The sequence below is a fragment of the Pteropus medius genome, unplaced genomic scaffold (genome assembly GCF_902729225.1).
Source record: "Pteropus medius unplaced genomic scaffold, Ma_sr-lr_union100, whole genome shotgun sequence".
NCBI classification, from domain to species: domain Eukaryota; kingdom Metazoa; phylum Chordata; class Mammalia; order Chiroptera; family Pteropodidae; genus Pteropus; species Pteropus medius.
Genome location: NW_024342471.1, coordinates 16,051,082 through 16,074,904, shown reverse-complemented (window position 1 = coordinate 16,074,904; position 23,823 = coordinate 16,051,082). Strand labels below are relative to the sequence as shown.

At 52.2% G+C, this 23,823-nt stretch overlaps 2 protein-coding genes across 3 annotated transcripts; one reads left to right on the top strand and one right to left on the bottom strand.

The window, feature by feature from the left end:
* Window positions 1-742: 742 nt before the first annotated feature.
* On the bottom strand, window positions 743-9,622 carry RBPJL (recombination signal binding protein for immunoglobulin kappa J region like). The gene is made up of 12 exons (XM_039864433.1): window positions 9,601-9,622; window positions 8,275-8,383; window positions 6,919-7,044; window positions 5,710-5,780; window positions 5,423-5,526; window positions 4,982-5,156; window positions 3,021-3,158; window positions 2,499-2,608; window positions 2,092-2,244; window positions 1,189-1,344; window positions 965-1,081; window positions 743-865 (listed from the first exon to the last, which is right to left on the bottom strand). Exons 1-12 carry the CDS (start codon window positions 9,620-9,622, stop codon window positions 743-745), a joined length of 1,404 nt encoding a protein of 467 aa, XP_039720367.1.
* MATN4 (matrilin 4) lies at window positions 8,002-20,704 on the top strand. Of its 2 annotated transcripts, XM_039864430.1 has the most exons (10): window positions 8,002-8,351; window positions 10,609-10,722; window positions 11,652-12,221; window positions 12,934-13,056; window positions 15,045-15,167; window positions 15,260-15,382; window positions 16,909-17,322; window positions 17,422-17,574; window positions 20,211-20,318; window positions 20,400-20,704. In XM_039864430.1, exons 2-10 carry the CDS (start codon window positions 10,644-10,646, stop codon window positions 20,456-20,458), a joined length of 1,752 nt encoding a protein of 583 aa, XP_039720364.1. In that variant the 5' UTR covers window positions 8,002-8,351; window positions 10,609-10,643; the 3' UTR covers window positions 20,459-20,704. The 2 variants fall into 2 exon arrangements, with proteins under 2 accessions (XP_039720364.1, XP_039720365.1); XM_039864431.1 differs by lacking the exon at window positions 12,934-13,056.
* Window positions 20,705-23,823: the final 3,119 nt, after the last annotated feature.

Here is a 23,823-nt window from a genome sequence, read left to right as displayed (position 1 = left end):
AGAGACGTGGTGCTCCAGGCGGAACTCGGTGCTCCAGGCGGAACTCGGTGCTCCAGGCGGAACTCGGTGCTCCAGGCCAGACTTGTGCTTGAGGTTAAGACTCAGTACTCCGGTCAGGATCTGCAGATCCTGGGCTTGCAGGCCATGTCTGGGTGTGTGAAACTATGTGTTTTCTTTTCAAGAGGAAAGAAGAGAAAACAGCTGCCTGGTTTGGCTCCTCAGAGTGTGAAACCGTATGTGAGACACACACAGAAAAAGAGACAAAGATGGAGGAATAGGGACACACAACTAGAGATCTACAAAGTTCCTGAGGGAGAGAGACAGAGATTGATTTAGAGATTGAACAGAGACAAAGGCAGGGAGAGCCACCCTCGTGCCTGGACGCAAAGAAAGCACCACTCAGGTGGTGTCTTCCTAGATGTCAAAGGAGGAGCGAGTGACCTATGTAAGAACAGCAGGGCCGAGTTTCTATGGCGAGAGCCTTCTGCTGCTAAAACGTTGGCCTTCTCTTCCGCAGCAAAGGATGCAGAGGACAGAGCCTAGGACCCCAGAAAACCAGCATGGGGACAGGCCTGGGCGCGCCTAAGTCTGGATGAAGAGGTGGAAGTTGGTGCGCGTGAACTCGTGGTGGATGCTTTCGAGGAGCGTGTCGGCGTCGGCGTCGGGGTCGGTGGCGGGCTCCAGGACGCCCGAGGGGCCCGGACGCGCGCTGTATTCCGGGGTGTAGGTGAAGGAGAACGCGCTAGGGTAGAAGAGGCCGTCGGCGCGCACCAGGCTCACCGCCACCGTGATGGGTGTGCGCAGCCAGCGCCAGTCGCTGCTGAAGGTGGCCACGTCGGGCACCACGCACACCAGGGACCGCGGGCTCCTAGGGGTGGGGTACGGGGGTGAGGGCTGCAGTGACATCACTTAGAGCTAATGACAGGCGCGCCCCTCGTCCACTGCCCCGGGGCCTAAAGGAGGCCCCACCCCCGTACCTGTACATGGTTTCGGCCTCCACGTCCCCGAACCACACCTTAAGCTCCGCGTGGAAGTTCTCTCCGTGAAGCTCCAGCGTGGCCACGTCGCCCCCGCCACTCAGCTGGCGGAGGGTGAGACCAGGTCGTGTGGGGGGAAAGGAGTGGCCAAGGCCCTGCCGCCCTCCTTCGCCAGCCCAGCCCGCCAGCGCCCCCCAGCGCCCGGATTCACCTCGAGGGTGCGGATGAGGGGCACCGGAGTGACCGGCTCCCGGGTACACGCCAGGCTGGTGCTGAAGGAGAATTCCACCGACTCCGTCCCGATAATGGTCCAGCAAGAGCTGTCGTTGAGCAGCGCCCTGTTCGCCTCCTTAGGGCAGGGGGAGGCCTGAGAGGAGACCGGAGGGGACGGGCAGAAGCTTCTGAGGGTGGCCACCAGCGTGGGGGACCCCGCATGGTGCCTGGGCTTACGCCTCCAGGGTTCCAGTCCCCGGCTCTGCGGTTTACCTGCCCTGTCAGCTTGGACAAGACCCTTCAGTTCCCTCGGAGTTAAATAAGTTCGCGGGACGAGCTGGTTTCTATTTCTTAGGATTCTAGAATTCTGTTTGTTGACACTGTGCAATTCTATGCCTTAACATTCTACAATTTTAAAATTCTTTGGGAAGACTATTGCTCAATAATGTTACTTTCTACATATTTTGAGATTCTCTGTCAACATTCTATGATAATTTTCTTTGGGGAGTAGTATTGCTTAATAATAATAATAATAATAATAATAATAATAATAATAATCTCTCACATTCTACAGTTCTGTCTCAACATTTTATGATTTTAATAGTCTTTGCTCAATAATACTCAGTACTATTACTCATTAGGTATTTACATTCTACCATTTCACATCCTAATATTCTATGACTCTAATATTCTTTGGGAAGGAGTATTGCTCAATAATATTATTGCTATTTTCCCTCCATTCTCTGATTCTGTCCTAATTATCTATGATTCTACCATTCCATGGGAGGCAGTATGGCTCAGTAAGGAGCAGCCATTATGATGATGATGGTCTTACAGAGACTATGGTTCTCTGGGTTCTGACTTTCTAGGATGCTTGGTGTTGATATGCCCTGCTTCTCACCTGGAACTGCACCACCTTCTCTGTGGCGAGACATAAGTAGGTGCCACCGCCTCCGGAAGGACCACCTGGAAACTGAAAGGCACACTTGTGCAGTTGGGAGATGGGCTCGTCTACGTCGAGGAGAGCACACTGTTTGGTTACTTTGCGGATGATCTACAACAGAAGGGTGGCAGGAAGTGGGGCAGCAAGGCGCCTGGCTGCTCAGAGGCCACCTTCCCAGTCAGCTTTTTGCTACTCCAATAGCCATGCCAGCCCTTTACCTCCATCCAGCCCCACAAAGCACTGAATGTCTTGGCTGAGAATTGAATAGGTGTCGTCATGCTTTGCGCCCTCACCCTCCAGCCCTGCCCATGTGGGTCATACCTTCTGCATGGATCTGGGAGGGGGGTAGGGCTCCCTTCTCATACCATAGGAGGTAGTGTGATGCCCGTGACGGTGCAGACGAGCTGCACCAGGGAGCCATAGCGGATGTAGCCCTCTCGAGGTGGGAAGTCTCCCTGAGAACAGTGGTCATCAGCTGGGGATGAAAGGAAGGGAGGAAAGAAGAAAGGAGAGTTTCAGGAGGCCCCAAGTTTCTGCCCCAAACCCTGCCTTTCTTGCCTCTGGCTCCACCCCACATCACACATGAATCTTGTGGGTGGCGTTGGCACATAGGGAGGCAGTTAAGCCTGAAAGTTCTTATCCTGGAGGGGTCATCCTTGAAAATGTCTGTCCCCTGGTGTGGGGGCTGAGGTGAGGAAATGGGCTGGATGTGAGTCAGAAGAGCTTGGATCAGTCACCCACCCACGCACTAGGAACTTTGGCAAGTCTTTTTGTGTTTCAAAGCCTCAGTTCCAAGGGCAGAATCTACCTTCCTTAAGCAGTTGCAGTGAAGATTAAATAAGCTAATGCATGTGAAGTGCCCAGCCCTGATCCGCTGCCTCAATTACCCAGGTGGAGAGTGAAGGCAGCCCACTGGCGTGCGCTGGCCACGAAGGCCCCGTCCTCCACAGAGAGGTAGCGCGTGGAGACCGTCTGGGAGCGCAGGCGGTTGAAGAGGGAGACCTTGGAGCCCGAGGATATGCACACTGTGAGGGGAGGTGGAATCAGTGCCCTGGCCCATCTTGGTCCCTGGGATTTGCCAGAGATATCTGAAGCGCTGTCCCCTGTGCCAGTCTGGCTCATTGGCCACTGGCCCAGATACACTTGCTATTCATATTTCACAGTTATTTATCTCAAACCTGCCCTGGTCCTACTCCTGCATGTTTGCCTGTTCCCTTTGACTGCCTGGGCATCCTGTAGTTCAATAAACAGAATTTTATCAAGTATTCACTAAGTGACTACTTTGTGGCAGGCACCATGCTGGGTACTGGGCACCAAAGGGTGAATTAGACCCAGTTTTGCTCTGGAGGAAATTACAGTCTTAGAGCAGAGATAGGAACATAAAAATAAAAGTTCAGGATGATGTGGTGTGGGCTGGACTAAGGAGGGCTTCCTGGAGGAGGTTATACACTCAGCTGGGGAGCATGAAGTAGGTAGGAGTTGCACAGGAGGCTGCATAAGCAGAGGCCATATGGTGTGAAACAGCAGTACAATGTCTCTAGGGCATGACACTGATCTCTTCCAGCCTATCACATACACAGAGCCACAGTTTTGTTTTCTGATTGGACTTTGACCCCCTGGGGAGAGAGCTCTGGGTCATCTCCCTCTCTCCCCTCACAGTGCTAGGCATACTGTGTTCAAGTTATACTTAGCCCAAGTTCCATTGAATAATGACTAACCTTTCTCATGTGTCAGGTACTGTTTTAAATGCTTTATAAGTATTAGTTCATTTGAGTCTCTCAACAACCCTCTGAAGTAAATAATATCTCTATTTAAAAGGTCAACTTGCTGAAAATCACATGACTAGCGAAGGGCAGAGCCAGATTCAAAGCCAGGCTGCCTGGCTCCAAAATCCGCATGGCACCCACCACACTATACCACTTACTCCTCCCTGGTCCCTTCCCGATACCAAGGGCCAGCCACAGCACTGCCCGGATCTGAGACATTCTCAGATTTTTAACAGACAGAAACTAAGTATGGTGTAGGGATAGGAGCTGGGCTCCAGGGTTACAGTGACGCCAGTCCAAATCCTGGCTGGGCCATTTCCTAGTTGGGCAATCTTAGGCAAGTCACCTGGAATATGATAGGCCCAAATATTTCTCAAATGAATGGATGAATGTTCCAAACCTCATTTTTCTCATCTATGACATAGGAACAATGATAGTACCTGCCTCACAGGGACACAGTGAGCATCAAATAGTGTGACGCATGTAAGTGTGCGCCTGGAAAGCCACCTCTCCCTTCTCCGAACCCTACCTCAAACCTCCCAGCGTGAGAAGTCGTGGTGGTGTCATTGTTATTCAGGCATTGTTTTCTCTCTCATATTCTCAAAGCCCCCAGCCCTGGGATTTGTCACTTGGCACCCGGGACACTTATCTCAAACTGTCTCTTTGATCTGCTGTGCGTGTCCCCCTCCCCTAGACCGTGCGTTCCTCCAGAGCGGACACTTGCGCTTGCTTCAGAGCGATCCAGCACGCAGCCCAGAGCCAGGCACAGAGCAGGCCCTGAATTTCCTCTGCCTTTTAATTGTCACTTTGAACCTGTCTTTAGTTCAGCACCTGCCGGCCGTTTGAGGGGCTCCCAAGTCTGCTTTCTGTCTCCTTTCCTCCGCCCTTGCTTCTTTAACTTTTCATTCCTAGACCTACTGCGCACCCGCTCATCCAGACCCCGCCCCTTTCAGCTCAGGCTCCACCTCACCCACTCCGACCCCACTCCTATAATCCAGGCCTATCTCCCTTCCAAACCCAGGGGTTCCAAACTCGACTACACCTCCCCACCCTGCCCTGAACTCAGGCCCTGCTCTGCTCACGGTCGGTGTTTTTCAGCGACTGCTTCTTCTGAGAGGGCTTCGAGATGACCTTGATAAGGCGGCTGTGGAAGGTGCCCAGCTCCCGGCCTCCTCGTAGCACTAGGCGCAGCACCAGCCGGAAATGCTTCCTTTTGTCTGCATCTGAGATGTATAGGGTCTTGGCGCAACCGAATTCCTACGGAGTTCGCGGGGATAAGGCCGGCTCGTCTCAGCCCTCCTCCACGGGATGAACCGACCTCCCCTCGTTATGTGAGGTTCGCCCCATCGGACGTGACGTGAGCGGCACGATCCGAGCTCTCGATCGCACCCTCCATGCAGAATCTCGGTCTCCCAGCCTCCATACCTATCTCTTGGCTTCTGCACGGGAGTAAATAAGCCCTCCTCCCGAGAGGAGAGGCAAGGATGGGAGCAGGAATAGGACTTCCTCCCATGCACTCTCACCCTGGAGTCCGGCTGCTCCTCGAAGTTTAACTTCTGCGTCTCGGCGGCGCTGCCAGATGCGCCGTCCAGTCCCATGTAACCGCAGACCGTGGACCCCGTCTCCCCTGATGGAAAGGGACGCGAGGGCGCGCTGGAAGGACTTCGGGGCGGACTCCGGTGCCAGGCAAGCCTTGTTTTCGCCGCCAGAGGGCGCGGCGAGACCGAGCCTGCGACCGCCCCGCTCCCAGGTCCTACTGCATCGTATCCCTACCAAAGGAGGCGACCACAGCCCTGGAGTCCTCCCTCACCTTGGCCCTGCACTGGCTTCACCCTCCAGCCGGGACCTGTGAGGTAGACACAGGGCGGGGGGCAGAAGAACCTGTGGAGACATATAAGTGCTGGACTCGTGTATCATCTCCACTCGGCTGTCTTGCAGGCAACTCAAAGGTAGCAGAAACCGGAAAAAATCCTTGATTCCCGCCTCTCACCACCTTCCCCAGGTTTCTCCATGACTGTGAATTCCATTAACATCTGAAACTTATTTTATTACTCCGTCATTCAACCCATCAGTAAGTCCTATCCATATACCTTCAAAACATATCCAAAACCCCCTGGCTTCTTACACCTTCCACCTTCGTCCCACCTGCCTTCACTCTATCAGAAACACCGCATCAGCTTTCCAACTCCTGCTTCCACTCCTCCACCTTCAACTTGTTTCCCCACCCAGCAGCCAGATTGCCTTTTTTTATTTTTAAAGGCATGAGTCAATCATGTTACTCATCCTCTTAAAATTCTCCAATGGTTTAAAGTCAAAGTCCTCGCATGATCTGGCCCCTGCCTACCTCTCAGACTTTATTTCCTAGAACCCCTTTCCCTTCTCTAATTCCAGCCACTCTAACTTCTTTCCTACCTCACGCAGGCGGAGTTGGTACAGCCTCAACACCTGTGCATTTTCTGTTCCTCCTAATTGGGAGACCCTTTCCCCAGATTTCCTCCTGCCTCGCTCCATTTTCACACTCAGGTCTCAGTTCAGATGTCACTTTGACCTTTCTAGCTAAAGTACCCTCTCCTTCGGTTTCTGTCACATTGCACCACTCTCATCACAATCTGGAAGTATCTCGTTCACTGATATGTGAGGACTTTATTGTCTGTCTCTTTTCACACTAGAGTGGAGATGACATGAGAACAGGGACTGTGTCTGTGTTATTCAGCTGTATGCCTAGTGCCCAGAGATGCCCAGAGAGCCCGGCACATGATAAGTACTCAGTTAGTACTGGTTGAAGGAAAGTATGAATGAATAGGTGAGTGAGTAAATGAACGGGGACTGTAGATTCCCGGGAAGGTTCTGCTAAGATCAAAGTGGGGACTAGTAGTGACGGAAGGAAAAGGCCCCTGATCGGCCAATAGCTGAGCCCCCAGCCCTCCCCAGGTTCCAAAAGACACTAAATGGCGGTGAGGGGGGAGGGACATAAGGCTGAAGGCCTCGAGGGCCTGGGAGGGGCTACTGAGGCACCTACCGCTTCTCATTTCCGTATGATTTCTGGGCCACCTTGGCGTGAAGGATCCGCACGGTCTGCCCGCACTGCTGCTGCAGGCACCGGCGTACGTCTTCCCTTAGGACTGTGGCGCGCTCAGGGGATGACCTGGGATGCACGGAGCCGGGAGCTTCAGGGTCCCAGAACGCGCAGGTTGAATGAAATGAAGTTCTAGTGCTGCCCACTCCCAGTCAAGGCGGGGAAGTGTCAGGCAAGGGAAAGGAGGCGTGCAAGTCGTGGGCTAAATATTTGGGCTGCGCCGTGCTCAATGAGGCCTGCACCAAGCCCATCGGGACCACCCAAGCACCACTCCGCAAGGCTGGCTCCATGCCCATGGCAGCCTGGAAGATTGGGGAGAGGCCTCAGTGGCACAAAGACTGCACTTGTGCTGGCCTTGTAAAAGAGGCAGAGTATGTGACGGCGCTGGCTTCCCTGAACCCTAAGGGGACCCACCCCAGTGAAGTCTTGATGTCAAGGGCGAAGAGCCTTTGCTAGAACCCCGGACCAGCGTGCTCTCTTGCCTGCCTGTAGTTACCTGCAAACATGGAAGGGCCCCCGAACCGCATCCCAAGGATCTTGGGGAAAACATTTGAATTTTTCTGGGATCAAAGCAATATTCCTTCTTCACTTTCTCCCAAGAGAAGGGGCCTGTTACCGCCTCAGCTTTGCTCCTCTTGATCACAAGGCCTCCATCGGCTCTGGGGAGTGGGCCAGTCAGAGCCTTGGGGCCTGGTGGCTTCTCAGCCTTGAGGTTTTGGTGGATGAAGGCAAATGGGCCTAAGACTTAAGCAACTGCGGGGAACATGTAAAGGAGTCCGCGATGACAGAGATTTAAGGGACCACCAGGTGGGGACGGGGAGAGCCATGAACCCTGTCCGTCCTGAATCCTCCACCCTCTTGGCAGGACCAGTGTCCAGGGTCTCTCCTCACTCCTGGAGGGGGCATCGGAGCGCAAGAGGCGGGCTGCGCCCTGGGCAGCGGGGCCCGGCAGCCGGGGCCCAGCCAGGTCCGCTCCGCCCCTTGGGGCTCTCCTCGGGAAAGTGGCTCGGAGGCCTCCAACGCATTCCGGCTGCGGAGAGGGTAGCCGCCCAGCCACCCGCTCTACCAAATTCCGGCCCCGCAGCCCGCCTCTGCGGCTCCCCAGGGTAGCGGGAGCAGGGGGCGCCGCTCTGGCCCCGCCCCGGGACACAGAGGAAGGGGGATCGCCCTGCCAGTGGGAGGGGTCGCAGCCGGAGCTCCCCCTCCCCACCCGCCGGGCTGGGTTAAATGCGGCCGCCGCCTCCGCTCGCTCCAGCTGCCTGGCAGTCCCCACTTCGGGCACGCTGCCCGCGCCGTTACCTGCTCCAACTGCCCGGGAGGCTCCGCCCGTCGGCTCCGCTCAGCGGCCGCGCCTCTGAGTTGTCCAGCAGGCTCAGGTGAGTCAAAGGGCCTGGGGGCGCTGAGGGGTCTGTGGGGGAGCAGACGGCCAGCCAGACCAGGCGCCGGTACTTAACCGCGCTGCACCGCCTAGGGGGGCCGCTTCTGACCTGCAGTGCCCTTCTCTACTTCTGTGGTGTCCTTTCCAAATTGAGCCCCCAGCAGCAAAGCCACTCAAATGGGGAGGGAATATTTTCCCTAATTGCCTCCCTCCAAGAAGCCCCAGGAACGTCCTCAAGGTATTGACTCTTCAGCCAAGCCTTGAGGAATTATTCACAGAATTTCCCCCCTTCCGAACCACTTTCGCCACCCTATGGGCATTTACAGATCTTTCATTTAAACGCAGGGGTTAGTTAGCCCCTCAGAGGAGCTCTGGGTTCTAGCATCTAACTTGTCACCACGTTGCTGTGTGTCCTTGAGTGAGACACTACCCTCTCTGGACCTGGTTTCTTCCTCTGTAGAATGAAGGGGTTGGAAAGGTGATGGACTTTGAGGCAGCTGCTATTTTCATTTTCTAGAGTTTCTGGGGTAGAGCTGAGGTGCCAGAGGAGATGTTGGCTCAGGCAAAGAGCGGGATAAGATGGACCTTAATCAAGATTTGGGGGCCCAGAGGCTTCTGCAGGTGGGAAAGGGTGGGAGATGGCAAAGGCCCCCTGTGTCTTTACCCACATACTCCCGAAGGGTCCTGGCCTCGGCTATGGCCCAAGCTAGAGAAAGCATTCTGCACCCTCCCACCTCCAGCAGCTGGCACATCTGGCTTAGTCACCCTCCCACGATGGACTCTGCCAGAGGGATTTTTGTTCCTCTACCAGGCCCGAAAGGCGAAGGCGGAGAGGATCCGGGACCGGAAGGCCGCCTAGAGTGAGCGGCAGGCACCCGACCTTACTCAGAATAGGCTCATTCACGGAATTGGGGGGAGGGGAGGGGCTGCGGTTGGGTTAGGGGCGGCTGGCCCCCTCTGCCATGAGACAGCAACAGAGAAATGGCTAAGGCAGCTTTAGCATGGAGCGGAGGGGTGGGGGTGGGAAGGCAGGGAGCAGAGGGAGTGAATGGAAGGACAAGAGGCTCAGTGGTTCCTATGCGCCCGGTTGCCAGGCAGCTCGGAGGGAGAAGGGGAGTCAGGACTCGCAGGTTCTTTTGTAGCTCAGCGAGCCGCCTTCTTGAGCCTCACTTTTCCCATCTGTACAATGGGAGTCTTTCTTGATTCTCGAGGGGTGTCATCAGGGCCTCAGGAGGGTGAGCGCTCACCTGCTGCCCCCACAAGGTCCATAGCCGCGCTCCGAGGCCCCTGCCCTCTGGGCGCGTCCAGTGCCTCTGTCCCCAGAACCCTGTGCACTCCTGCTCCTGGGCCCTCCTCGCGCCAGATATATCCTGCCCGGCCTTATCTTCAAGGCCCCGGGGCTCCAGGTCCTCTGTTTGCTCTGGGTAGGGGCACCTGCTGGGCAGATGTTGGCTTCCCACGGCCACCTAGCCAACGCTCCCAGACCCGAGAAGGTGCCCCCTGGCGGCTTGTCCTGACAGCTGGCGGGAAGTGGAGGCGTCAAGTCGCAAGTTCAAGTGCATTTTGGCCATCTCACTGTTCGCCCCCTATCCTCCCGACTCACCGAAAGGGCGCACGGCCCTCCCCAGCCGCCTGCGGTTGGGCGGTGCGTGTCTCAATACGCGCGCGCGCTTGGGTGTGTTGTAAGGACAACGATACAGAGGCTCCTCATACGCGGAGTGTAGTCCCCTTCCCCAGATGGAGAATGGCTTCCGCCTGCAGCGGTTCTCCTTCTGAGAGAAGAGGGCGTGGAATACTTCGGCTGGTATGCGGGGTTAGTACCATTCTGCCCTAGGCATAGGACTGTATCTTGGCGCAGCCACTTTCTCGTCGCGCGACCTTGGGTACCCGCGCTTAACTTTTCTGAGGCAGTTCCTTATCTGTACAATGGGAACAATAACAGCCTTAGTCTCATAGAATTGTCGAGAGGATTAGATGCCACAATGCATGTGAAGCGTTTAACACTCTGCCTGGCATTTGTATACTTTTATCCACTATTTATTTACTATTCTGCAATTTTATGGAGCAGAATTCCTTGTGTTTCCCAACAAGCCCACCGTAATGAAATTTAATTATTATGAAAAATTCCAAACGTACATAAAAGTAGAGAGATTGGTAAAATAAACCCATGACCCTCCTCCCTCTCCAAGTGCCCCTCACCCCAAATGAGACTTCTGCAAATATTATTGCTTTGCTGTTTCCCTTCCTCCCTCCAGGCTCTGACACCTCCATCCTCTGTTCCCCAAGCACCATGAGGGTCCTTCCTTGCTCATCACTGCCCATGTTGCTGTTCCTTCTCCAGCCCTGGGAAACCCAGCTCCAGTTTGCAGGTGAGCCAGGGCTTAGCCCTCACCAGCAAGGGGAGGGGAACCATCTGCAGCCAGCTAAGCCTGCTGGGGAGAGAAAAGCAAGAACTTTGGATCCACAGGTCCTGAGTTTGAGTTCACTACTTCGTTCTTCTGGGCCTCAGTGGCTTAGAGTGGCTTAGAGCAGCGGTCCCCAACCTTTTTGGCACCAGGGACAATCGGTGCTCCTATGAGAATCTAATGCCTGATGATGTGAGGTAGAGCTGAGGTGGTGGTGCTAGCACTGGAGAGCGGCTGCAAATACAGATGAAGCTTTGCTCACTCACCCATTGATCACCTCCTGCTCTGTGGCCCTGTCCTTAACAGGTCACGGACTGGTACCTGTCCATGGCCCAGGGGATTGGGGACCCCTGGCTTAGAGGTAACAAAATTGGACTCGTGTAGACTATCTATTTGGTGTTAATTATTTTAAGTTAAGTGAAAAATCAGGAGATTTCACATAAAAACTCTGATTTGAAATGCCTCTTGAAAAATCCAAGGATCTGCTAACATGAGATCTGCATGGCTGCATGGCAACATTTGGCTGGGCCTGCCCATTTTGGGAGAGGTCTGGGCTCTCTGGGTGTCCACTGTCCTACCCCACCAGTTCATTCATTTATGTTGCCTGCCTGGCCCCTATAGGCATTTGAGTTTGTGGCAGCCCCTCGCCCACTCCCGAATGGATAATACCTCCTCAGAATAGCCCTCAGAACTGTAGGATAGAGAACTGGTGAACTCTTCTAGCCCAGACCCTCAGCAAATGCTGGGTGAGTGTATCTAACTTGTATTTGCTAGGCTAATTCTGTATGGGCGCTGTTATGCGGGGTTAGTACCATTCTGCCTTAGGTTTCCTTGGGGGTCTCTTCGGAGATGAGGCTTTGCTGACCTAGGAAATTTCCTTCCTGATCTCGCAGGTCCCAGATGCCGTACTGGGCCCCTGGATTTGGTGTTTGTGATCGACAGCTCGCGCAGCGTGCGCCCCTTCGAGTTTGAGACAATGCGGCAGTTCCTGGTGGGCCTCCTCCGCGGCCTGGACTTGGGCCCTAACGCCACGCGGGTGGGCGTGATCCAGTATTCCAGTCAAGTGCAGAGCGTCTTCCGGCTAGGGGCCTTCTTGCGCCGCGACGATATGGAGCGTGCCATCCGCGCCCTGGTGCCCCTGGCGCAGGGCACCATGACCGGGCTGGCGATTCAGTATGCCATGAACGTGGCCTTCAGCGTGGCTGAGGGCGCGCGCCCCCCGGAGGCGCGAGTGCCTCGGGTCGCAGTCATCGTGACAGACGGGCGACCCCAGGATCGCGTAGCAGAGGTGGCGGCGCAGGCGCGCGCCCGCGGCATCGAGATCTATGCGGTAGGGGTGCAGCGCGCAGACGTGGGCTCCCTGCGTGCCATGGCGTCTCCACCGCTGGACGAACATGTCTTCCTGGTTGAGTCCTTTGACCTCATCCAGGAGTTTGGCCTGCAGTTCCAGGGCCGGCTGTGTGGTGAGTTAGGAGAACGCTGGAGCGAGGCTCGAAGTCTCCAATCGCTTAGATTCCAGGTCCCACCTCAGTAAATCCCACCTCATCCCGGTGCGCCCGCCCATTCCAACTTTAGCCACGCCCACCAGGTACCCGAATGGCTCAGGCTTACCGCAGGTTGTGTCGGATGCTCGCTCTGCTCATTTTTGCTTAGGCTTCGCCCACCTGCAGCAACATTTGGCGTGCCCACCCACCAAGTTGAGCTGTTGTGGTTTACAGTCTTAAAGTCAAATTCCAACACCGCCTCTGAACGCAAGAAGCACCGCCCCTCAACGCTGAGCGCAACCACCCACTCCAGAGTTATGTCCCGCCCACATGGACATGACTCCGCCCACTCTGATTTTAGCTCCTCCCATAGGGCTGCAGGATCTGTTCTAGTCACACCTTGAGTCACTCCGCCCACCTCGATTTAGCATCTGTCCACCTCCTCTACCTTACCCCTGCGTAGTTCTGCCTTATCCCACTGGCACATCTAGCTTGGTGTTCCCCTCTTTTGAGCCTATTTACAGGGGTTGTTCAAGCCCTGTTCTTTCCCTAAGTCTTCCCACCTGGAACGGCCCCTCTCAAATGAGGGGCCATATTTGAGCATGATGCCTGCCTGTGACCCTATCCAGCTCTCATGTTGGAGGGTTCTGCTCTTCTGTCCCCCGCTGATTCTATTCTTGTGTGTCCTCAGGAAAGGACCTGTGTGCTCAGGGGCGACACGGCTGCCAGCACCAATGTGTCAGCTCCCCAGGCACATTCCACTGTGCCTGCAATCCTGGCTACCAGCTAGCACCAGATAACAAGAGCTGTTTGGGTGAGAGCTCTCCCCGCCCTGCAATCCCACTGCTCCTGAGCCTTCTGTGTCTCCCCATTGCCCCAGCATCAGCCTAATGGGTCTGGAAGGGCCTTAGGAAATAAACATCCAGCTCCCTCACTTTTCAGGTGTAAGAAAGGGAAGGTACGCCTGGGGTCACACCAGTTCTTGGTGGGACCAGAGCTGGAAATCTTGACTCCACAGTTCAGTGTGCTTTCTGCATCCTTCTCTTTCTTCTTTCAGGTTGATCTCCTACGTGGCTCCAATACACACCCCAAACTTATTCGTGTCATCTCACAGGCACATCTTTACAGTTTCTGTTACTTAGACACTGTTGGGGTCTTCAGTCAGGGTCTCTATACAGCACCACCCCTGCCCTGTATATGCTGTCATTCTTGCTTCAGCATCTCAGCTCAAGGTGGGCTGCTCGCCTGAGCTCTCGCCTCTCCTCTCTGTACCTGCAAATCGTTCATGGCCTGGTTCTTCATTTTTGCCTTCTGAAAAGCTATGGCACACAATGCCTTGCTTATACAATTGGGATTTTCTTTTTTGTATATATGTGCGTTGATTTTTTTGATCATGAGAGCAGCTACCATTTGCCGAGTGCCAAGTTAGTACTGGACATTGTGCTGGGAGTGTTGCATACATTATCTCTCAACTTCACAACAACCTGGAAAATCAGGTCATGTGATCCCCTAAACCATGTCAGCTGGGGTCTTTTGATTCTAGAACTGAGAAAAGGCTGGCTTAAAGCCACACGTGATGACCCACGAACATTCCAATCCCTCCCCAAGATCTCTGGGAATTCCCCAAGTGCTTAATTCTGTGGTCCCCTTTCACTCTGAGCTTCTGCTGAATTCGTTGAATTTATAGGTCTTCTCTCAATTTCTCAATCCTACACATGCTGCTCTTGTTCCATGCATGTAAATTAGCCTCTTCCTTGATTTACACTTGTGCACACCAAGACATGTGCGTGTATATGTCAGTGCATGTGTCCATTTTGCTAAAGATGGGCATGGACAGAGGTGTGAACTATATCTAAGTAAAGTCAAACATACACACAGAACAGGAAACATCCATTTATTATCATTAAATATTGACACCTTTGACCCTGAAAGCCCTCGGTCACCCTACGATAGGGAATTTTTCACTGGCAGGCTCAACCCACACAGTTATTCATCTTTACATCATCTCTATTGTTGTTTTTCCTCTCTCCACTCCCATCTCTTTTCTAAGAACCCTAAATTCTTACTATTTTATGCAGGACAATTCACCTCTCTCCAGTCCTTATTTCCCAGTGCAGCTCTAGGCCATCTTTACACATTTAAATCAAGATACTCAACAGGGTAACAGTTCACCCCTCCTCAGAAGGAAGTTGTAAATAGCAATTACTTTCTTCCATTATATCCCCGTTCTGCAGATGGGGAAATGGAGACTCAGACAGGTCAAGTGGAAGAGTCTGTTCCTCCCCGTAAGTCTGTGAAGATCTTCAGGGCAGGGGCCCTGTCTTCTCAAACTATGGATTCTTAGTCTTATGCCTAGTTTAGTAAGGAGCATGCTAGGATGCATCTGGGCTTGAGTTGGGGGAGCCATCTGGCCCTGCAGGGTGGAGACCTATGCATATAGGAATTTACAGATGCCTGGGTACCACTCCAGACTAATTAAGTCAGGATCTTCGAGAGTTGGGGTTCAAAAATAGGTATTTTTTAAAAGCCACACTGTCGGGGCTGAGAAGCGCAGCCCCAGGGCACATGCTGACCTCGCCTCTTCCTCAGCTATCGATCTGTGCACTGAAGGTACCCATGGCTGTGAGCACCAATGTGTCAGCTCCCCAGGCTCCTTTTTCTGCCACTGCTGAGCCGGCTTTGTACTCCAGCAGGACCAGAAGAGTTTCAGGAGTGAGCAAGCGCCCACACTAGCACCCTGGACTGAGGTCTCTGATGGGACCAATCAGAAATGACATCTTGCTGCCTCTTCCTTCCCACCAGCCATTGACCACTGCAGCTTTGGGAACCACAGCTGCCAGCATGAGTGTGTTAGCACCCTTGGTGGGCCACGGTGCCGCTGCAAAGACGGCCATGACTTGCTGCCTGATGGGAGGAGCTGTCAGGGTGAGGAGTTGTCTCCTGCATTGTGCAGAGGGGTGAGGGGTCTTAGCTGGTGGAATCCACCCTAACTCATCTTGACCTGTCTCTCCTTTAAGCCCGGGACCTCTGCAATGGTGTAGACCATGGATGCGAGTTTCAGTGTGTGAGTGAAGGTCTTACCTACCGCTGCCTGTGCCCTGAGGGGCGGCAACTCCAGGCAGATGGCAAGAGCTGCAACCGTGAGTTATGGGTGAGAGGGGTTTCTGCCCACATTCTGAGCCTCCTTGACTTTGCCCTTGCTGTGGCCCAAGGGTGTGGTGTGAATGTGTGGGCGTGGGTGGCAGTGGTGGGGTTGAAGGGTGCAGTATGTCCTGCCGCCATCTCTTTCCCCTCGATCCTCTGCTCTGCTGTCAAGATTAATTATTTTAAAATGCACATTCAATCACAGCCCTCATTTGCTCGAATGCCTTCTGTGGCTCACCAGTGCCTGCAGAATAAAGATCAAATGCCTTACCCCTGAGTTTTGCAAATGGTGGGTACAACCACGTCAGTGGATAATGAAATCAAATTAGGGGGTTACATCCAGTATCAAAAAGGAGAGAGAGAGAAAAAACAGAGTTTACTGCATGTAGAAAGAGTAAGTATTGTTTCATGAAACTCAATTTTAAATATATGTGAGTATATAAAGTACATCATGATGTACTATCATTGTTATTATTTTTTTCGCTGTGGATTGTGGTCAAAATTTTGAAACTACTGTCTTAGCTCATCACAGTCGAGCTTCAGCCAACCCCATTAGCCTGTCTCCTGCCACACTTGAACATTTTAGCCATACGGGCCTGCCCATTCCCGAATGTGGTGAGAGCGCCCAGCTTCCATGCCACTGCACACGCTGCTTCCACCATCTAGAATGTCCCCACCTGCCTTGGAGAATTACTGATCCTTGAAGACCAAGTCAAATGTCACCACCTCCATGCAGCCTTCCAGGAAGGATGAATTGTTCTTACCTTGGGTTCCCTGCATGCCCATCTATTCTGGCACTTTCCTTGACTGTAGCATATGGCATACCTGACTGCTCTGCTCTATCCTGATTTCCTTTTGGATCAGGATTATGCTTCATTTATTGTTGAAGCCCCTTCAGGGCCTAGCAAAGTCTCTGGCTCAGAACAGGGGAGATAACATTGCAGAGTGATTAGGAGCATGGGTTTGGGGGTCAGACAGACCTAGTTTCAAATCTTGGCTCAGCCACTACCCGCTATGGAATCTAGAGCAAATCACTTTATCTTTCAGAACCTCATATTATAAAAAATGGGGATAATCCTCAAGATTATTGGGAAGATTGCCAATATATATATATAAAGTACCTAGCCCAGTGCCTGGCACATTATAAGCTATCAAATAATAATGTTTTTATTTTGTATTAATACTGGTAAAGAGTTTAGAATTGTGTCTGGTACATAATAGATTCATCAATAAATGGTGGTTATTGTGGTTGTTGTTAATATTATTATCAACATTAAAAAGATGATTTTAGCTGATTGCCTGGCTTGTGCTAAGGACTCAATAAATGGCAACATTTATAATGATGCTGCTGATAGTGATAATAATAATAATACATCATTCCATTAGCGCAGTGCCCTGGCACAGGAAGGACTTCACACACAGTGTCTGTTGTATAATGTTTGTGAATGAATGACCAGATAGGTAGTTGGCTGGTGCCAGCCAAGGTTCTGGTCCGTCCATCCGATTCCTCTTTGCTGTGTAGGGTGCCGGGAAGGCCACGTGGACTTGGTTCTGCTCGTCGATGGCTCCAAGAGTGTGCGCCCGCAGAACTTCGAGCTGGTGAAGCGCTTCGTGAACCAGATCGTGGATTTCCTGGACGTGTCCCCCGAAGGCACGCGCGTGGGGCTGGTGCAGTTCTCCAGCCGCGTGCGCACCGAGTTCCCTCTGGGACGCTATGGCACTGCAGCGGAGGTGAAGCAGGCGGTCCTGGAGGTGGAGTACATGGAGCGCGGTACAATGACGGGGCTGGCGCTGCGCCACATGGTGGAGCACAGCTTCTCCGAGGCGCAGGGCGCGCGGCCCCGTGTCCTCAACGTGCCTCGCGTGGGCTTGGTCTTCACCGACGGCCGCTCCCAGGATGACATCTCAGTGTGGGCTACACGAGCCAAGGAGGAAGGTGGGCTTGGTACAGGAGCACTGACCTGCGGTTGGGTTGGACGCAGGGAGGTGGCTTTCCTGAGGTATAGGGCGCCCCCTCTGTCCCTTGGCCCCATAGGCATCGTCATGTACGCTGTGGGCGTGGGCAAGGCGGTGGAGGAGGAGCTGAGAGAGATCGCCTCGGAGCCCGCGGAGCTGCACGTGTCCTACTCCCCCGACTTCAGCACCATGACGCACCTGCTGGAAAACCTCAAAGGCAGCATCTGCCCAGGTGAGCACATCTGTCTCAGGACCCTACCTTTCTCTCACTGCTCATCCTCTGATATCTCAACTTCGTATTCTCCCGCGCCCTTTGTAGATGTTATACGCAGGAGGGAATGGACTCACTAGACAGAGATTTGTTGCTCGAAGTATGGGCCGCCGGACCAGCGGCTGAGCTCTCGCCTGGTGGTTTGTTAGAGCTGCAGTACGTCCAGCTGTCCCCAGACCTCATGAATCGGATTTTGCACTTTATTATTTTTTTATTATTTATTATTATTATTTACGCCTACAGCACCTGGTCTTCCTAGGTGGGCTCCCATCCAAATACTAACCAGGCCCAATCCTGCGTAGCTTCCGAGATCAGACATCGGGATTGTTCAGGGTGGCATGGCAGTAGACCATGGACCAGGGCTCCACTGGGACGCGAACCCAGGAACTTCTGCGTGTAAAGCAGATGTGCTAACCGCTACACTATGGAACCACGTCCCAGATTTTGCACTTTAATGAGACCTTCAGGGGATTCGTATGTACATTAAAGTTTAAGAAGCACTAGACTAAGCAACTCGTCCCCCGGAATAGTGGGTGTTCGGAATAATTTGGGGAAACTTTTTCAAAAGAATGCTGAACTCAGCATTTTCTAAGTGGAGTCACATCATATATTCCATTAACTTGTTGGAATTCAACTTTATAGACCTGGCAAAGTGGCAGGACTGAGCGTGTTTCAAGTACATGAAGCTAGGTTTTTTGTTTTTTGTTTTTAAATAATGTGGCCCATAAATTCAATCCATCTACTTCATATTTTCTCAGATGAGAAAAGAGGACCAATGCTATCCATGGAGAAGTGAGCTGTTGAACCTTGTGTATGAGGAATTTCTTAGGGGTAACTTATACTATAGAACCTTTAGACTCTAACCCAGGACTAAGATGCGACTCTCCTTTCAGATTACGAGGCTCTACCTCCAGAGCTAGGTTCAGTAGGGCTGGGCCGGGCCTGGGAAATCTGTACTTAATAATAAGCAAGTGGAGAATCTATACTTAAACAAACAAACAAGCAACACATATATGTACATATGGTGTCTACGTATATACATGTGCGTATGTATATGCATATACATATGTGTACACACACACACATACCTCTCTCCGGGCTAATTCTAATAATTAGCTAGGGTATTGCGGAGGCGCTGGATTAATTGCTTCTTCAGGGCTCTTCCTGTTTTGACTCTTATCTCCCTGCAGTGTGACTTTGGACAAGTCGCTTAACCTCTACTCTACCTTAACTTCCCACTTTTTTTTAACAGGGGAGGGTTCTGGCTTCCAAAGGTTGCCTCCAGCTTTAGAATTCTAAGAGAAATCTGGGCTCTGTTGTTGAGGCTCTTCTCCTTGGGTAGATCCCACTCCCTCTGTGGACCTTGGTCACCTCATCTGCAAAGTTAGGAGTCTTTGCAGAACTGTTATCAATACCACTAATGAATGACATGACATACAACTGTTTGCTAAGGGCTAAGAGTACATACAAGACAAAGAAATAACTTTTAAATCATAACAGCAATTTTTTATTGAAGGTCAAGTGCCAGGCATTGTGCTGTCATATTAAAAACGACACATGTTTACAGAATGTCCGTGAATCTAAGCTACTACCTGATGTGAAAGATTCACCATTATTTTCTATACTGCTAAGAAAAAAACAGGCGCTAAATTTAATTGTGAGGCACTTATTTTGATTTCACAGATGTAGAACTACATAGGGAGATAGACTTGGATCAGTGGTTCTCAAACATTAGTGTGCATCAGACTCGTCTGGAGGGCTGGTTGAAACACAAATTGCTGAGCCCCAATCCCAGAGTCTCTGATTCACGGGGTGTGGCATGGGTGTCTGATAAAGTACATTTTAGTAAGTTTCCAGATGATGCTGACTGATGCTTCTGGTCCAGGAACCATACTTTGAGAATCACTGGTCTAGCTGAAATACACTCTCGGGCACTGCTCTTCAATAAGGTAGCCAGTAGCTACATGTGCTCATTTAATTTAAATTAATTAAAATTAACGAAGATAAGATTTTTTTATTTCTTCAAATGCACTAGCCACGTTTCAAATGTCAAATAGCCACATGAGGCTTGTGGCTACCACACCAGACAGGAGAGATACACATTTTCATCACTGCATAAAGTCTCATTTGGAGAGAAATGCTGTGAACTCTCCATGCTGCTCAAAGTGTGGTCCACGGAATAGCAGCATCGGCAGCACTTGGGAGCTTATTAGCGATGTACTGTTTCGGGTCCTTCCCCATTGTGAATAAGAATCTATATTTTAACAAGATCTCTTGGTGATTCCAATGAGTATCAAGGTTTGAGAAATACTAAGATGTGTACACACGCATCATCGAATCCTCAGCACCACTCAATGAATAAGTTTTCTCATTGTATGCATTTTTACAGATGGGGAAACTAAGGCTTAGAAAGGTTGAGTGAGGTTTCAGGATCTCACAGCTAAATAGCTGGTACTCATCCCAGGTCCGTCTGCACCTAAAGCTCATACACTCGACCACATGCAGGGAGGGTGGAGGTATATCACAGGGCCTCGGCCAGGGCTGGCTGGTCCTCCTACAGATTCTCATTTCCTTGATTCTCTGTGCCCGGCTGGCAGAGGAGGGCATCAGCGCAGGCACAGAGCTTCGGAGCCCCTGCGAATGTGAAAGCCTTGTGGAGTTCCAGGGCCGCACGCTGGGGGCGCTCGAGAGTCTGACTCAGAACCATATCCTTTGGGGCTGGGGGCGCGGGCTGGAGGGAGGGGAAGGGACCCCCGCGACCCCCAATGGCTTTCTTAACCGGTAACTCGCCCAGCTGACTGCGCGCCTGGAGGATTTGGAGAATCGGCTGGGCACCCATAAGTGAAGAGCACGGTGGCCGGGACCCAGGCAGGGACGCAGCCCCGCGGACTGTGCCCTCTGGTGCGCCGTCGGGGCGCCGGGGGCGGGCTGAGCTTGGGCCCCTCCCGCTGGGGCTGTCGGGGACCAGGCGCTGGCGGGCTCCCAGCGCTGCACTCGAGCTGGCTTCGCCAGGACGGACCACAAGCCGGACTGCAGGGGACAGAAGGGCGTGTGATCGGTCCGCACGCCTTCGCTGCGTGCTGCGCTCAGATCTTTGTTGGATTCTTCCTTTGCTTTCTTTTTCTTAAAAAAAAAAAAAAAATTCTGGTTTCCACGGGCTCGGTTTGTGGGTCTAGCTGTGCGGCCAGGAGGAGGGGAGGCCAGACGGAGCGCGCTGCGGCGCCCGGGAGGCGTCTCCTTGGAGAAAGGCTCATTGTGTGGGGGTCGGGCTGGGGGGCAGGGGACCGGGCACTGCTTCCCTCTTCTTGTTTATTCAGCGAGAACAGACGGCTCCTTCTGCAGGCTGCAGGAAGGGTGGGGGCTCCACGGGAACCCTAGGGTCTACGCAAGTCTGTGCCCTTCCATCCCCCAGCAGATCGAATGCTTTGCTCTCCGGCTATGCCTATCTCGAGGTGCCCCCCAAACTGCTAGAACTGGGCGGGGGTGTTGGCGAGGAAGCTTGAGCCAGTAATTGAACCCCTAAATGGACAGAGTGGGAGCGGACAGGTGAGTGTCGCCTGGATTTTATTTCCCTCCTGCACTAGGTACGAATAAAAGGTATCAGCCAGGACCTCTGGCACAGAGCAGGCCTCTGCCTGCCCAGCCTGTGTCCCACTCTCTACCCAGGCTCCCCAAAACAAAACTGAAAACAAAAAAAACCGCTATGGCACGGTACCATGCCCCAAATGCATGTAAGCAAATACAAAAATTAAAATGCTTCCAGTCCTAGAATGACTGTGGGCAACTTACTCTGAGTTTGTTTCCATGTTTGTAAAATGGGGATTGAAATAGTTACACCCAAGAATGATGGTGAGAATCGAAGGAATTATTCTAAGGCATCTGACATCGTGCCTGGTATATCTTAGGCCCTCGATTAATGGTAACTATTACCTATTCTTAAAATAATAGCTAACATATTTAGTCTTGGGCATTCCACTAAGTGATTTGAAAGTATTTTCATTTTATCCTCACAACTACTTGGTGAGATAGGAATTTTTTGTCTTAAAAATCTCCATTTTACAGAGGAGGAAACAGGCATAGAGAGGTTAAGTATGTTTCTGAAAAATCACATACTAATGAGGAGCTGAACCACACACAGTGTATTTGTTTCCTATGGCAGTTGTAACAAATTACTACAAATTCAGTGGCTTAAAAAACACAAATTTGTTACTTTATAGTCCTGGAAGTCAGAAGTCTAAAATGGGCTGGCAGGGCTGCATTCTTTCTGGAGGCTTCTGTTTCCTGCCTTTTCCAGCTTCTAAAGGCTACCTAAATTTCTTAGTTCATGTATTCTCAACACCTGGACCTCTGCTTCTGGCGTCACATCTTCTCTGACTCTGTCCCTCCTGTCTCCATCTTACAAGGACCCTTGTGATTATATCGGGCTGACCCAGATAATCCACGATAATCTCCCCATCTCAGACTCTTTATCACATCTGCCAAATCCCTTTGCCATGTAAGGTAGTGTAATCAGGGGTTGCGGAGATTCAGAGGTAGATGTCTTTGGGGGGCCATTATTCTGCCTACCACGCAGGGCTTGAAGCTAGGCAGATGGACTACAGAGCAGGCACCCTTAAGCTCTTCTATGCCTGGCACCTCGCTAGACGTGGTGAAGATGATGAACATGGAGAAACGTGATTGAGAAAAGCCCCTGAGCTAGGGGAGCTCAGGGCTAGAGGCAGTGAGTGCACCTGACTGTAAAGGTAAGCAGAAAGAAAGCCCTTCAGGTGAGGGGATGGAGCTAAGGGTAGGTAAGGAGGGAGGATTTGGGAGGAGTTGACCTCCCAGCCAAGCCTTAACCTATGGCTGCTGGTGGCCATGGGGGATTTCTCAAGAGAATGAAGCATGAACATGTGTGGTCAGGAGTATGGGGGGACGGGACGATTGAGATTTTACCTGGACTTGAGGATCAGCTGAGCTAAAGTGCTAAGCACAGTGCCTGGTTTATGGCCTCATTTGCCCAACCCCTTGTTTTTCATTTGGAGAACCAGGCCTGAAGGGAAGAGTTGCCTGCTCAAGATCACACAATGAGAGAACTCCAGCTGGATCAGGCAGAACCCTGGGTGGTCTGATTGGACCAGGGTTCTCAACTGATGTAGGGGCACTGAGGGCAAAGGTGAGGCACCCTCCCTCTTTCTTCCCTGGCTCTAGGCAGGACTGCCTTTTCTGGGGTTTCTGTTCTCATTTGCTCTTTTCTCCTGCAATCTCCCCACTGGCCACTAGATGGCGCCTGAAGCTCTGGTTTGGGGTTGAGTCCCAGCCCTTTCAGGCACTTGGCCTTTGGCACTTGGAAGGATGAGCCAGGCCTGATATTCCCTATAAGGCCCTCCTCCCCTTTACACCCACTCTGGCAGACCCCACCACCCCAAGCTGGAAGCTACTTCTGTTCCTAAGGTATTGAGCACAGACTCCTGGATTTGCAGACCAGCCCTGCTGCTTACCAGCTGTGTGTCATGTTGACAGGTGCTGGTTCCCTTGGCCATCTCCCACTCCCCTCTGTCTCATTTCCCTTTCCTCTTACCCCCTTTTCCCTTTTGGATAGGAAAGAATGTCCCACATAAGGGTAGCTAGCCCTCGCTTCTTAGTTTATACCTCCTCCTACTTCAAAGGATAGAAGACAAACGACTCATCAGTTCAGAAAAACAAACATCCATTAACCCAAGAACAGAAAGAATCCAAGTAACAGTAAGCGAAGAGTGACATCACCAAGAAAGCTTAGGCGGTGAGAAGGCAGTGAGCCTGACAGACCCTGGGCCTGGGATTCCCGGAGTCCAGACAAGCAAGGATGTTACAGATAAGATAGGGCAGAGAGCACTTACATTTTGGAGGACTCTTGACCCCAGATCTCCTGGAAGAAATGCAGGGCTCTCAGCACTCCTGGTTCCCTAGAGATATGAATATTTGAAAGGCCAGTATTTTCCACAGTGGTTGGCAGAGATGTCACTCACGGAGCTGTTTCTTCTACTTGGTAAGGTGTGCTAGACTCCGGATAGTTAAATGAAGGGCAGGAAGGGCCTGCAACCTCACGGCACCCTGACTCCCTTTCTGCATTTCAGCTCTCTCTCTGTTCTCTGGGTTTTTGTTTCTCCATGATTTTTGGCCTTTCTATCCTTCTGTTCTAGCTGACAGCCCTTCTCAGTTTCTCCAGCTGGTACAGCGGCCGTCTCCAAG